The 16735-nt window shown below is 37.6% G+C and overlaps 1 protein-coding gene across 14 annotated transcripts in view; it reads right to left on the reverse strand.

Moving 5' to 3' along the window:
* The window catches only part of EPB41 (erythrocyte membrane protein band 4.1), a 182134-nt gene that overhangs the window by 81632 nt on the left and 83767 nt on the right, over positions 1 to 16735 (reverse strand). For all 14 annotated transcript variants that reach the window (XM_044938039.2, XM_044938036.2, XM_025278582.3 and 11 more), the window contains exons 3-5: positions 15914 to 16126; positions 13139 to 13243; positions 10214 to 10256 (exon numbers count right to left, since the gene is read on the reverse strand). In XM_044938039.2, the coding sequence (XP_044793974.2) occupies positions 10214 to 10256; positions 13139 to 13243; positions 15914 to 15967 (202 nt within the window). In that variant the 5' untranslated portion in view covers positions 15968 to 16126. The remainder of the gene's footprint in view (positions 1 to 10213; positions 10257 to 13138; positions 13244 to 15913; positions 16127 to 16735) is intronic.

Raw genomic sequence — 16735 nt, forward strand, 5'->3', positions numbered from 1 at the left:
ATACAATGAAAATCAGGGATTATGAGTAAAAATTAAATGGAGAATACATTTCAATTTCTCCAGCTATGTGCTACCAGTTCTAGGTTTTTCTAACATGACTGTTAGCTTCCCAAACAGTAGTGCCTGATCCTAGTATGATTGGTTATGATGCTAAGAGCTGCATTTTGTTCAGTACTTACTGCATTACCAGGCACTAAGCTAGCTCTCTTATACTTCATTTTATTTATGAAGAAATAGAGGCTTAAGAAAATACATAGCTAATGAATTCAGGGTTCTCTTACTCCAAACCCCATGCTTTTAACCACTGGACTCTATACCCTTTAACATACATCTGTTTCAAACATTGTTATGTTTTACGTCCATAGTATTTAATCTCCAAATATCATTTTTATTACTATTGGTTGCAATGACAAAATGCAAATTACAACCTGAAGTAGTTTGAATGTCTTAATGAATATGTAGTTTTAAACATCTGAAACATTTAATACAAGAGTCTCTTGGAAATGGCTGAAATTTTCCTTCAAAAATTGAGCTAAAAGGCAAATTCCAGACAGTACAACAAACCTGTCTCAAATCTAGTCACTCTTAATGTCTACCATCAGCTCACTTTTAATGCTTCATATCCCCAAAACTTAAAATGGAACTTAGATTAGAAAAGCAACCACATAATTGTTTCTCAAAAAAGGGGCAAACGGATAGGGGGGCAGTATTTACAGTTGAAATACTGTAAAACATTGTCTATTGTTTCATTTTCTGATATGATAAAAACATCAATCTAATCACTGTTAACTCATAATTCCCACATAGGCTTTTAAAAAAGGTGACTTCTATGCTACCTATAAAAAAATGTATTGGCTAAAGGAAATCAATATGGGAAACAATATAGCTAAAAAAATGTTCAATAAATGTCAATTCAGCATTTAAGAATTTTAAACATAAATTTAGTTGTTTCACAGCATACATAAATGGCAATTTTTTAATAGGGTAGGAAGACTAACATTAAGGAAACCAAATAAGCAATAGTTTACAAAGTGTGATTTTTTTTTTCCCCCTCTTTGAGCTAACTGATATAAAAAGCTTGATATCACCCACAGTTGGTAGGGAAAATAAGTACTTTCTTCTATTGCTGATGTGAATATAAAATGGTACAACACTGCAGAGAACAACTGAGAATGTCTATGGAAATATAAAATGTATGTGCCCTTTCACCCCGCAGTTCCACTTCCATAAATGTATCTAAACACACACTTAAAAGTGGTCAAGTGATACACGTGTAAGACATTGTAACAGCCAAGGTCTGGAAACAACCTAAATGTACTTATTTAGCAAGAAAAGGTTACATCACCATGACATGCTGTTGAGTGAAAAAAAAAATCAAGGCAAAGAACAGTACACATAGAAAACAACTGTAAAAGTTGGGGGTAGAAAAATGTACATATTACAGGAATGATTATCTAGGCAAAGATTTTCCCTATGAGGTTACACAGTAAACTGGGTATGGTAGCTACAAAACTAGAAAGGGGAACTCCTGGGGAGAGAAACTGAGAGGTGAGGGGCAAGTGGCAAGAGAGAGACCCATTTTCACTATATACTCTTTTATACCACCTGAACACACTTTGTGTGTGTGTGCACGCACACACATTTTCTAAAGGGTAATCTTTGTCTCCCACTATAAAGGAAATTCCTGAAGGTAAGATTTTTTTTTTTCTGTTTTATATATGGTATATACCCCGAGCACCTGTAACAGTGCTTGGCATATCACAGATGCTCAAGAAATATTTGTTGAGTGAACAAATGACATAAAGTAACTGATCTCACAGCTTTCTTGTGAAGGTCATACGAGAACGCTGCTGCTGTTGGTGAGTCACTAAGTTGTCTCTGACTCTTTGTGACCCCCAAGGACTGTAGTTCGCCAGGTTCCTCTGTCCTCCCTATCTCCTGCAGTTTGCTCAAATTCATGCCCATAAAGTCAGTGATGCTATCTAACCATCTCATCCTCTGTCACCCTCTTCTCCTTTTGCCTTCAATTTTTCCCAGAAACAGGGTGTTTTCCAATGAGTCAGTTGTTCACATCAGGTGGCCAAAGTATTAGAGCTTCATCAGGACAGATTTCCTTTAGGATTGACTGGTTGGATCTCCTTGCAGGCCAAGGGACTCTAAAGAGTCTTCTCCAGCACCACAATTTGAAAGCATCAATTCTTTGGTGCTCAGCTTTCTTTATGGTCCAACTCACATCTGTGCATGACTACTGGAAAAACCATCGCTTTGACTATAAAGACCTTTGTTGGCAAAGTGATGTGTCTGCTTTTTAATATGCTGTCTAGGTTTGTTAAGCCTTTTCTTCCAAGAAGCAAGTGTCTTTTAATTATGTGGGTGCAGTGACCATCCCCAGTGATTCTGGAGCCCAAGAAAAGAAAATCTACTGCTGCTTCCACTTTTTCTCCTCTATTTGCCATGAAGTAATGGGACTGGATGCTATGATCTTAGTTTTCTGATTGTTGAGTTTCAAGCCAGCTTTTTCACTCTCCTCTTTCATCCTCATCAAGAGGCTCTTTAGCTTCCCTTCGCTTTCTGCCATTAGAGTGGTGTCATCTGCATATCTGAGGTCGTTGGTATTTCTCCTGGCAATCTTGATTCCAGCTTGTGATTCATCCAGCCTGGCATTTCACATGATATACTCTGCATATAAGTTAAATAAGCAGGGTGACAATATACAGCCTTGTTGTACTCCTTTCCCAATTTTGAACTAGAAAAAAATGGGGACTGGAAAAGCTCTAATATTTTTTAACACTAAAATTTCTGCCTTCTACCTCAGCAAAATTTTAATGACGTTCCTGACAAAAGTGCGTAACCTGAAGATTCATATACCATGAGGAAACATCAGACAAACTCAAAGTTGACCACTCACAAAATAACTAGTCTGGACTCTGTAAAACTATCAATGTTATGAAATATTTTAAAGACTAAGGAATTGTTTCAGATTAAAGAAAACTAGAGCAATGTGACAACCGAATGCAAAGCATCACCTTGCATTTTCGCTATAAAGAATATTATTGACACAACTAACAAACAAGGTCCATAATTTATAGTATTGTTTCAATGCTAACTTCCAGCTTTTAGTAATTGTATTATGGCTATGAGAGAAAAATCCTAGCTTTTAGGATATGCAAACTGAAGTATTTATGGGTAGAAAGCTATTGCAACAGCAATTTACTCTTTTTTCTTTTTAACTGAGGTAGAAATCACATAATATTAACCATTTTAAAGTATACAATTTAGTACATTTAATGATACAATTCACTGACATTTAGTATATTCACAATGTTGTATAACCATCACCTCTATTTCAAAAGGTTTTCATCACCCACAAAGGAGACTCTGTAGCCATTAAGCAATCGCTACTCCCTTGCCATCCTCCTCCTAGCCCCTGGAAACCTCTAGTCTGCTTTCTGTCTCTATAGAGCTATACTTCATATGAATGGAATCAAACAATATGTGGCCTTTTATGTCTGGCTTCTCTCATTTAGCATCATGTTTGAAGCTTATCTATGCTGCAGCATGTATCAGTGCTCCATTCCTTTTTGAGAATAAACAATATTCCATGGTATATATGGAATATATATAACATATTTTTATCCATCATTCATTGGTGGACATTTGGGTTATTTTCTCCTTTTCGCTATTGTGAATAGTGCTGCTATGATGCAACTTACTCTTAACTGGCTCAGAAAAAAGGTCATGTGTGTGTATAAGAGAAAAAAAGATAAAATGAATGTAGTAAAATACCAACATCTGAGGAATCGAATGTATTCCTGAAGGGTATCCAGGAGTTCTTTGTACCACTCTTTCAACTTTTAAGTCTGAAATTATAGCCAAACATTTTTAAAATTTCGGCCTTCTAAGTACACAGGAAAACAGGAACTATCTCATACACTATTGGTAGAGATGTAAGCTATTACAATCAATTTAAAGGAAAGCAATTTGGCTGTATCTGATAAAACTAAAAACAAACATACTCTATAATCTAGCAATTCCACCTCAAGGTATATAGGTTAAATCAGGGCTGTTTTAAACTGTGAACTCATGATCCATTGTGAAATCAGTTTAGTGAGTCAAAATAAGCATTTTAAAAAATGAAAGAGTATAAAAGAAAACAATTCAGAAGAGGAATTCCCTGGTGGTCCAGTGGTTAGAACTTGGTGCTTCCACTGCCAGGGCCCAGGTTCAATCCCTAGGCGGGGAACTAAGACCCCGCAAGCCACATGGCACAGCCAGAAAAGGAAAAAGTCAGAGGATATCACTTATAGTAAAGAATAAGAACTGTTTTGTGAAATTTTCTTTTCAACTGAGATGAATTTCAAAATCATGTTCATAAGAAAAGCTAGCCACTATGATTGCTATATAATTTAATTTATATACATAAGAAATGCAGGTTCAATCCCTGAAGTAGGAAGATCCCCTGAAGGAGGGCATGGCAATTCAATCCAGTATTCTTGCCTGGAGAATCCCACAGACAGAGGAGCCTGGCAGCCTCCTGTCCATGGGGTCGCAAAGAGTCTGACACGACTGAGCTACTTGAGCACACAGCACAGGATGTTCAAAAAGGTAAAACATAAATTTTAATATTTCAATATGTATTGTATGAAACACTCAAACATCAGGTACTAAAAAAACATTTAAAAAATACAATGGAATCATTAACACAAAATTCAGGACCTCTGCAGGGGAAGGAGAAGGGGGTGCATTTAGAAAGAGCAAACTCTGGTCTATAGAATTTCTTAAACATAATTTGTGTTCTTTTATAAATCACTATTTTCAGAGGTATAAGGATTTCTTGCTTTTGCTCTGTGCTATGTCAGAAAGAGATGGAAGTAGCTAGCCCAACTCAGCAGGTAAGATTGCTCTCATTCACAACCAAGGAAGTTAAAGAAAGCTAAAATTTAAGCTGGGAGAAGGGAGAGAGACTGACTGACCTTAGAAGAAAGTTCAAATGGAAAAAATTAGGTTGGAGGGAAATTTCAAAAACACAGCCAAAGCAATACTGTCTATTGTATATGGGTATGTATATATGAAGGAAAAATATAACATGGATTGAATCACCCCAAATTCATTAAAATACATTTCCATGAACAGATTTTGCAGAGGAAAACAAAAGAGATAAACCTTACCTGTACTGTTCTATTTTAAATGTAAAATGTTAACCCATGTTAATTCTGGGGGATGGGTACATGGGTATATGCTACATTAACTCAATACTTCTCTATATATTTTCTGAAATACAGAAAAAAATCTTGGTGAATATCTATTACAAGTTTAAATATTCATACTTTTTTATTCTACTTCTAGGAATTTACTACAGATACATCTAGGTGAATGAGTGCCACGTGCTAAGTCGCTTCAGTCATGTCTGACTCTTTGTGACTGAATGGACTGTAGCACATAAGGCTCCTCTGTCCATGGGATTCTCCAGGCAAGAATACCGGTGTGGGTCACCATGCCCTCCTCCAAGGGCTCTTCCTGACCCAGGGATCAAACCCGCATCTCCCATGGCTCCTGCACTGCAGGCAGATTCTTTACCACTGAGCCACTGGGCAAGTCCCCACATCTAGATGCACATATACATATATATGTTGCACATACACACATACTATACATATATATATATATATATATATATATATGTACATGGAACAACAGACTGGTTCCAAATAGGAAAAGGAGTATGTCAAGGCTGTATACTGTCACCCTGCTTACTTAACTTATATGCAGAGTACATCATGAGAAACGCTGGGCTGGAAGAAGCACAAGCTTGAATCAAGATTGCCGGGAAAATATCAATAACCTCAGATATGCAGATGACTCCACCCTTATGGCAGAAAGTGAAGAGGAACTAAAAAGCCTCTTGATGAAAGTGAAAGAGGAGAGTGAAAAAGTTGGCTTAATGCTCAACATTCAGAAAACTAAGATCATGGCATCTGGTCCCATCATCACTTCATGGGAAATAGATGGGGAAACAGTGGAACAGTATCAGACTTTATTTTTTTGGGCTCCAAAATCACTGCAGATGGTGACTGCAGCCATGAGATTAAAAGACGCTTAGTCCTTGGAAGGAAAGTTATGACCAACCTAGATAAGCATATTCAAAAGCAGAGACATTACTTTGCCAACAAAGGTTCGTCTAGTCAAGGCTATGGTTTTTCCTATGGTCATGTATGGATGTGAGAGTTGGACTGTGAAGAAGGCTGAGTGCCAAAGAATTGATGCTTTTGAACTGTGGTGTTGGAGAAGACTCTTGAGAGTCCATCCTAAAGGAGATCAGTCCTGGGTGTTCATTGGAAGGACTGATGTTGAAGCTGAAACTCCAGTACTTTGGCCACCTGATGCGAAGAGTTGACTCATTGGAAAAGACTCTGATGCTGGGAAGGGTTGGGAGCAGGAGGAGAAGGGGATGACAGAGGATGAGATGGCTGGATGGCATCACCGACTCGATGGACATGAGTTTGAGTGAACTCCGGGAGTTGGTGATGGACAGGGAGGCCTGGCGTGCTGCAATTCATGGGGTCGCAAAGAGTCGGACACAACTGAGTGACTGAACTGAACTGAACTGAACTTGAAAAATGAAAGTATTAGTCACTCACTTGTGCCCAACTCCTTGCAACCCCATGGGACTGTAACCTGTCAGGCTCCTCTGTCCATGGGATTTTCCAGGCAATAATACTGGAGTGGGTTGCCATTCCCTTCTCCAGATCTTCCCAACCCAGGGATCAAACATGGGTCTCCTGCACTGGCTGGCAGATTCTTTACCACTGCACCACCAGGGAAGCCCTTTATATATATTCACTGCAACCCAAAATATATATATGGTGCTAAAACTTTATAATCATTAAAAAAAATTTTAACAAATGAAATGAATTTATATATGTTAATATAAAGAGTACCCAAATTATATTAAAGACTGCTTGCATATGCATATTAAATACATATAGAATATACATATTTATCTCAAAATATACTTGTAAAGTACATTATATATAAAATATAATATACACATTAAATGCATATTTATATTAAAATGTATTGTCTATATACACTCAGAAAATCTCTGGAAAGAACACAAGAAGTTAGTTAAAGGACAGGGGAAGAAGGGAAATTTATCTTGTTTCATATTCATCTGGGTCTTTTAATTTCATACTTCATATTTTAAAATTTTAAACTATTAATACATATGACATAATACACAGAAGACACAATATAAAACAATGTACAACATAACTGTATTTTTAAAAAGCAAAATTTATATATGCCTAGAAAAATCTTACAGATTATACCAATTTAATAGTGATCCTATCTGGAGGGTAGGATTTAGAGGTCTTTTACTTTCTTCATGATATATTTTCATTATGTTTCAATTTTTCACAATGAGTATATATTACTTATAGGATAAAATTATCTTTTTAAAAACCCAAAATCTTTCCATGGACATCAACAGTGGACTGGTTCCAAACTGGGAAAGGAATACATCAAGGCTGTATATTGTCACCCTGCTTATTTAACTTATATGCAGAATATATCATGTGAAATGCTTGGCTGGATAAAGAGTAAGCTGGAATCAAGATTGCCGGGAGAAATATCAATAACCTCAGATATGCAGATGACACCACCCTTAAGGCAGAAAGCAAAGCGGAACTAAAGAACCTCTAGATGAAAGTGAAAGAGGAGAGTGAAAAAGTTGGCTTAAAACTCAACATTCAGAAAACTAAGATAATGACAGCCAGTCCCATCACTGCCTGGCAAATAGATGGGGAAACAATGTAAACAGTGACAGACTTTATTTTCTTGGGCTCCAAAATGACTGCAGATGGTGATTGCAGCCATGAAATTAAAAGACTCTTGCTCCTTGGAAGAAAAGCTATGACTAACTTAGACAGCATATTAAAAGGCAGAGACATTACTTTGCCAACAAAAGCTATCTAATCAAAGCTATGGTTTTTCCAGTAGTCATGTATAGATATGAGAGTCAGACCATAAAGGAAAGCTCAGCGCAGAAGAATTGATACCTTTGAACTGTGGTGTTAGAGAAGACTCTTGAGAGTCCCTTGGACAGGAAGGAGATCAAACCAGTCAGTCCTAAAGGAAATCAGTCCTGAATATTCATTGGAAGGACTGATGCTGGAGCTGAAGCTCCAATACTTGCGCCACCTGACGAAAAGAACTGACTCGTTGGAAAAGACCCTGATGCTGGGAAAGATTGAAGGCAGGAGGAGAAGGGAACAACAGAGGATGAGATGGTTGGATGGCATCACCGACTCAATGGATATGAGTTTGAGTAATCTCTGGGAGTTGGTAATGGACAGGGAAGCCTGGCGTGCTGCAGTCCATGGGGTTGCAAAGAGTCAGGCACGACTGAGTGACTGAACTGAACTGAAAATCTTTGCAATCGGTAAATATCAATCTTCTCTTTGGAGCAATGAAATATTTACAGTTTGATATTAAGGTTTTTGTTACAGATATGGTTTTTCTTTCCCATATTGAAGGAAAGAGGTTTATTATTTTGTAAAGTTCTTTTTTAAAAAATGACAAACACTTAGGTTATTTTTCTTAGTAAGAGTTTTTTCCCCCAATAGCCTGAAAATCTACTAGATAGTCTTCTCTACTCATCATAAATTCTGTTTTAACTTTTCTCCCTAAAGAGTTTTCTAGTACAATCATTTACTCCTGAGTAATATTGAATATAAAAAGTATGCTCATTGAAAGGGGCTTGGAATCAAGTTTTTTCTTGTCATGTCTCAACTATTCTAAATATTTTTTACTCTGACTTTCATTTTAAAATGAGATTTTACAGGCAGGGAACAAATATGGAGAGTTGCCAGTCCAAATTAAGAAATATAAATAAACAGGGTCTAAAGGGAAACATTTTACCATAACAAAAGTGTTTTCTTTCAAAAACAAATGAAAAACAAAATTTGTTTTCAGGTGATACAGTTAAAATTTACTAATCATGATTAATAACATTTACTGCAGTTCCTACAAGTTTACTGAAAAATAAACAAAACTAAGGAAGGCCTGGCATGCTGCAATTCATGGGGTCGCAAAGAGTCGGACACGACTGAGCGACTGAACTGAACTGAACTGAACTGAAGGACTTCCTTGGTGGTCCAGTGGTTAAGAATCCACATTTCCATTGCAGGGGGCATGGGTTCAGTCCCTGGTCAGGGAACTAAGATCCTGCATGCTGTGGTTAAAAAATAAATATAAAATAAAATAAAAGGACATCTAGTCATAAAGGAGGGGAAAAGTCTCTACCCCTTTAGATACTGGACCAGGGGCTACAAAATACCATGTATGGGCTTAGTTATGTCTGATTCTTTCTGACCTCACTGTAGCCTGCTAGGCTCCTCTGTCCATGAAATTTTTTAGGCAAGAATACTGGAGCGGGTTTCCATTTGCTATTCCCAGGGATCTTCCCCACCCAGGGATCGAACTCACGTTTCCTGCATTGGCAGGCAGATTCTTTGCCACTAGTGCCACCTGGGAAGCTCACAAAATACTAATCTAGACATTTTCAACCTAGAAAAATCTATCCCAAGGCGCAAGTCTGAGCATGGTGTTTAGCAGTATTTTGTGTCAATGGGCTCAGGGCAAAGAGAAAGCCACAACGACAAAGGGTCACTGGCAAAGGATTTCCATTCTTCGATCCTTTTTGTTCCTTCCACAGTTCCTTACATACTTTGATTTGAAAGAAGACTGCTGAAAGGGAACAAAAAAGAACGACAGAGAGGAAAACATGGAGAAGGTTAGAACTCAATAGTCCAGGACAATTCAAATGGAACAGGATCAGGCAGCAACTCTCAACTGTAGGCTGCTACAGTTTCAATCGCTACCATTTTGAGAACTGACTCCATATCCTTTTCTTTTCTATTCTTTGTTCGTCTCCATCTTCTGTTTCTCTCTGTCATTCCTATCTTCCCCTACTTTGCCTAGTTGTAAAAAAAAAAAAAAAATCAAGATCTGACCTACATCTCAATAGTGTCTACCTCTGCTGTGCCTTTCTATTATGGAATCTCTACCTTTCAAAGGAAGGCTTTATCTCAATTTCAAAGCCATATGCCATAGCCAGGATTCTAAAGTGACTCACCACTAGAAAAAGGTTGGAAATCCTCTGACCTACTTTAAAAAAAAGAGAGAGAGCCATAAAATGGCTATATTCACTTACCACGAACTTGCTTTTTTATTTCTTTGGCAGAATCCAGCCATGTCTGTAAAAAGAAGAAAAGGCATTCACATAGAACTCCAAAATACATTAACCACAGAGTACCAGAAGCAGGGTTACGAACCATCTCCAATAGTGTCTCCAGGTCAACCTACATTTCCAACATTCTTTGCGTTTGTTTCACATAGTATAGGGCTTCTGATCAGAGAAACAAGGAGTCAGACAATTGGGCTTGAATCCTAGGTCTACTACTTCCTGGCTTAGTGATTTTAAGCATCTCTGTACCTCAGTTTCCTCATCTATTAGAGGAAATAAAATGCGATATTAGAGGTAGTGCCTACCTCAGAGTTATTGTGAAGATTAAAAGAGTTAATATATAAAGTTTTTAGTAAATAAGAAATGTTAAATAAGCACTTGCTATTTTTATTATTCTGTAAAGCTCTACAATCAGGATTATTGATATCACCCAGACCTTAATTTTCACTTCAACTTTAACCTCCAGTATCATTCAAGTTCTCCATGTCAGCACAGTACCTGGCACACGGTTCCTGCTCAGTTAACGTTTACTGAATGAATAACTATTTTGCTTTCTCTGACTACTCTTTCCCACACTAAATTCTCCCTTCCCTGTTCTCCAACCACAGTTAAAGTCTGCACACCACGAAGGCAGGACTCCTCAACCCATCGTGGACCATGCAAAATTAACAGCACTTAAAAAGAGCCTCACCATTTCATAGGCAACTTGAGAAATGTTTAAAAACAGAGATTTCTAAATTGAATTGTCTAAGAGATTTTTTATTGACATAAGACATATACAAAAAAGTACATACAACATACGTACAGATCAATAAATTATCAAAGTGAACATACATCATTATAGGCACCCCAGGAGCCCATTCCATGCTTCCTCCCAATCCCCGCCCCCTCACTATTCCCTCTTCCAAAAGTTTAGAATGGAATTTCAGTTGTATTTAGAAGAGTTAGGTATCTCTTCCTCACCCTGTACCACCCAGGGCAAAGTCCAAGGTGGCCATCCCTGCTCTACCCAAGGAGTGGGCTTGATCACCACAATCTTACATTTGATTATATATTATATTACTTTGAGGGCTCCTTTGGTGGCTCAGATGGTAAAGAATCTGCCTGCAATGGCAGGGGACCCAGGTTCAATTATTCAATTCAGAGCATTTTATTTAGCCAAAAGGTATTTGTAGAATACCTCCATGTGCTAGGCACTAAAGTTACAAACAAGAATTTAAAAACAGTGATTGTCCTCAAGGAGCTGTCAGTCTAATGGAAGAGGGGTGTGTGTGTGTGTGTGTGTGTGTGTGTGTGTGTTAGCCACTCAGTCATGTCTCACTCTTTATGACCCCCGGGCTCCTGGAGAGGAATATCAGAGAAAGCAATGGCACCCCACTCCAGTACTCTTGCCTGGAAAATCCCATGGATGGAGGAGCCTGGTAGGCTGCAGTCCATGGGGCTGTGGAGAGTCGGACACGACTGAGCGACTTCACTTTCACTTTTTGCTTTCATGCATTGGAGAAGGAAATGGCAACCCACTCCAGTGTTCTTGCCTGGAGAATCCCAGGGACGGGGGAACCTGGTGGGCTTCCGTCTCTGGGGTTGCACAGAGTCGGACACGACTGAAGCGACTTAGTAGTAGCAGGACTGTAGCCTGCCAGGCTCCTCTGTCCGTGGGATCTCCAGACAAGAATGCTGGAGTGGGTTGCCATTTCCTTCTCCAGGGGATCTTCCCGACCCAGGGATCAAACCCGGGTCTCCTGCATTGCAGGCAGATTTCTTTACCATTTCAGCCACCAGGGAAGCCCATAGAAAAGGTTAATAGTGAACAATCAATACGTCTTTAATTCTTAGAGACAGTTAGAAAATGTTTCTCAAAAGAATGTTTAGGGGGGAAAGGCCCTATGTTTCCCAGGATTCACTAGTCCACTGGCTTCCCCAGAAGGGGTTTTTGCAAACATGAGAGAAGCTGAAACTAGATTATGATTCAGAGACATCAACTTTTTTGCCCAGAAATATTTTATCTAAGGAAGGGGGACAATAAGCCCTTTTTTACACAGCCAGGTTTGTACTTTGCTGTATAAACAAACAAATTCAGCTTTTTTATTGGACACTTTTAACATGACTTTATACATAAATACATCAATGAATATAAATAAAGCAATTTAATGTTTTCTCATTAAAAAATAAATAGGCTAGTAAGAGCTACTATAAGGAAATAAAACTTGCTGATACGACAGAGGGCAGATGACACTAACAAAGGCGAAAAGTTTTCAATGCAACTAACAGTTTTGTACCAATGTAAGCCCTGGAAGTTCAACTGCAAACTGAAAGAATTTTCACTGCTGAATGCCTTCAGATGAGCCAGTTCCCAGCAATTTAAGAATATTGGGTTCATAGAAAAATTATAACAGTGATTTTTTTTTTAAAAAAGTAGGTACCAGTACTTAGTGACTTTATTTATATGCCAAATTCAAGTGTTCTCAGATACTGTAACATACACCTGAATGGGGTACACACACATAATATAAAAACATTCGATTTTATCTCATTGAGACTGTATAACACAAAGTACTTCTCAGAATATTTTTCTCAGTTCATGGGAGAATTTGCTAACTCACAGCGGCAGAAAGCTTTTCCCTGTGGTTTTAGAGACATTGAGTTACCTTCGATCTTCCCTTACTAAGTTACACTATATCTTGGAGAGGCAGGCAGGCATAAATACATTCTTAACAACAATAAATGAATTAAAACAATTTTGGCAACGAGGACCAACCTAGTTGTTGTAGTTATCTGCTTCAAAATCAGCATAGGAAGAAATACAAATATATGTTTAATAAATACTTCCTGATAAGAAAAAAAAAGCAAGTTGGGGAGGTCAGTTTCTTATATTACAAGCAGTCTTCTCACCTTTGAGGTTGCATTATCCCAAATGGCTAGACCAAAGTAGTCTTCTTCCAAAAGATTGAGGTGTTCACATACTCGTTTAAGTAAATCTTGTCCCTTAGCATGTTTCTGCAAAGATATACATATTTTGGTTGAGGTTTCCACTTATTCTTTTATTTATTATGAAATAACATAAAACATCAGGTTCCAATTTCCTCTTTTCTCCTTGGTTACTAACACTTTCAGATGGCTACCCAGTGTAAATAGAACAATGTAACAAAAGTCCTGTTTCTTAACTTGTCAGTTTAAATATGCATCACAGAGATGGTTGCTTGGAAATGGTGCTGCAATTCAAAGCAAAATCCCACATTCCCTGCATCAAGCATCCCCCATCCTCCATCTTAAACATTACATTCTTTATTTTTGGTGCGATATTTCCTGAAGCTTGCTATGGGCTGCTGTCAGTCACTGTGAGCACCTGAAATAGCTAAATCAGCTGTTGACACTGATAGTTAACAGTGGCTATGGAAATCAGCAGACTATCATTCCCAGATCAAAAGTCTCAAGTCAATGAGCTGTGTCTCAACTCATGGCCATCTCTTTCAGAAAAATGCATAAAGTATAAGATTTTAGATGCTCTATAGACATTACTCCTACAATTGTGCTCCAAATAATTTCTTAACATTCTTCTACCTAGAAAATCAAACCACCACCAATTTGAGATACTTATATTCCTGTTTATAGGGCTGCTGCTGCTGCTAAGTCGCTTCAGTCATGTCCGACTCTGTGCGACCCCATAGACGGCAGCCCACCAGGCTCCCCCGTCCCTGGGATTCTCCAGGCAAGAACACTGGAGTGGGTTGCCATTTCCTTCTCCAATGCATGAACAGAAAAGTGAAAGTGAAGTCACTCAGTGTCCAACTCTTCGCGACCCCATGGACTGCAGCCCACCAAGCTCCTCCATCCATGGGATTTTCCAGGCAAGAGTACTGGAGTGGGGTGCCATCGCCTCCTCCGGTTTATAGGGAGGAAATGCCATAACTTAGGGACTGAGATTTAGAGTCAAAAAGTCCCAGCCTTTTCATTTACTAGCTAAACAATGTGAGTTGATTCAATTAATATTTCTGAACATTACTTTCTCATCTGTAAGATAAGATTATTTATATCTGCTCTACCTAACAGCTGGAAATGTTGAAAAACTTAAACATGACAATACCTTCTGAGAAATATAGGTTTAACATTTCAAAAAATTAGAAATCATTGGCACATCTACATGACACATACCCTTCTCTCAATGAGCTGTTATTTTTAATGACTATTAGTAATTCACATAGTTGCTAATTCATTTTTAGACTTATCCCATATCATTACATCATTTTCTTCATTTTCTCCCTTCTATGTTTCTAAAGGACAGAGATGATTTGAGAATTCTTCACATACAGGTCCCTACTCTCTTCTTTATACTTCCAAAATTCAGAAGTCCTAAAAAGTAAAAGGTGACATTTATTTTGTTTTTGTTCAAAGCTCATCTGAAGGGAAATTCTAACCTGATCCATTATGGGCTACTTTTCATTTTTATTTATCCAACTTAGAGTCTTCATGTATTTTACCATAGAAATAACATGCTTGGTCATGTGCCTACTGCTACACACTTGACTGGGTGTATTATAAAATTTCCATGCCACCAGGGAAGCCCGAAAATTCCCACAGTATGTACTTACTGCTTTTCTAAAGCCTCAAATATCTTGAATACCGAAACACATCTGCCCCCACGTGCTTCAGATAAAGGGATTCCTATCTAGATCTTGATCTGAGTGTGAAGAATGAATGCGGAATAGCTTTCTCCATCTCTAGACTAGTTAGTAGTGAGAAGCAGAAAGAGCAGACCCTAGATCTCCTCTAGTTACCAGGAATAGTAGCCATTTTTTAAATGCAACAGTGTATTTTTCTTGTTTTTCAAAACTTCAAAGGGAAATTTCTATTAATAAATACAATATAATATTTTAGACTACTTATTTGTGCTTTGATATATGTGCATATAAATCAATCAAATTCAAAATAATGTTATATACCTAAGATACAAGTATATATGAGTTATATGTATTAGAAATAATTTCAATAATTGCTTTTTATCAAGCATATTATAATTGATAATTACTGCTCTAATTAAAAAAATAGCTGATAGATTTTCAAGGATTTTAACTTGTCTTGAAGCAAAAGAATAATTAAAATATTAATAACTCTGACATTTCTATTCTTGATTCAATTATTTATTCTTCCTGGAAATAAGAGAATTTTAACAAATGGCATTACTTGATGTAAGCTTTTTATATCCTATCTCATGGAGCTAAAGAAATACATTCAATAAACTAAAGCTTATTAAAGTTTAGATCTGGGAGAGCAAAAATGAATAGGTAGTAATTTTTTTTTTTTTTTTTTTTTTTGACAAATACAATTATGGGGACTGCTAGACCTAGAAACTGAGGCTATCCTGGGAAATCTAGTCATGGAAGGTCACTCTATAAATAACCTTTTCTTAAAATTATTTTGGGTTATAAAAGTAACACATACTCAATTCACAATACATATATTTGGCAGATACAGAAAAAACTGGAGATGAAAATAAGACTCACTCATAATCCTTCCACACCTCCACCCCTAGAAAATCACTATTAACATTTCAGTCCATAGAAACAGTCATTATACAGGGTCTTACCTCAGACCACAGCACCGCTTTATCCAGTCCTACATGAAACAATCTGTACGCGTTCTAACTACTGGAAAACAAAACGCACTCACCTCCACCACACATTCGTAAACTGTGTCATCCAACAGAGAAACCTTGCAGTGCATGCTTCCGTGCCTTCTGATGGATTTCTGGGGAGCTTTTAATTCTCTCTCTGCTTTTGATTCAGGACCTTCTTCTTTTACTTCTATTTTAGAGCACTCCTCAAGTCCTCCTTCTTCCTTAGTCTCAAAATCTGGATCTTCTCTGTGTTCTTCCTGAGCAGGCTACATAGCCATGACATTACCAAGTCAGTAATAAAGACACTTCACACAACATGCTGTACACACGTTTGCTTATAATGTGGCTACCAATAAAAGCACTAACTGTTAAAACAAATACAAGTGATAAGAAGATTAAATAATTTTTTTCTATAAGAGATACGATCTCCCCAAAGATCCACAGACTCTGCTAGTCTCAAAACTTTATAATATAAAGTAAAATTTGCTCTTTTTTTCCTAAAACTGAAGTGGGTAGCCATTCCCTTCTCCAGGGGATCTTCCCGACTGAGGGATCGAATCTGGATCTCCTGCATTGCAGGCAGATTCTTTACCAGCTGAGCCACCACGGAAGGCCCCTGATACAAGGTAAAATTCTATCTTCAGGCGGAATGTCATTTTTCAAATCAATAAATGAAGGTTTCAGGTAAACTAGTGCATACCAATCTGTTGCTCTCAGCACTATACATTTTTACTGGCTATACCATTATCTATTCTTAAATTCTATCAAAATTTAAACATCTTTGCCCCTTGCTCCTCAATTCTAATGAGGTAGCCTTATGAATTGCAAAACAGGCTGTTATTTGTCATGCAGTCTAAATTTTATGAATGGCTAAG

Source organism: Bubalus bubalis, chromosome 2 (genome assembly GCF_019923935.1).
Source record: "Bubalus bubalis isolate 160015118507 breed Murrah chromosome 2, NDDB_SH_1, whole genome shotgun sequence".
Taxonomy (NCBI): Eukaryota; Metazoa; Chordata; class Mammalia; order Artiodactyla; family Bovidae; genus Bubalus; species Bubalus bubalis.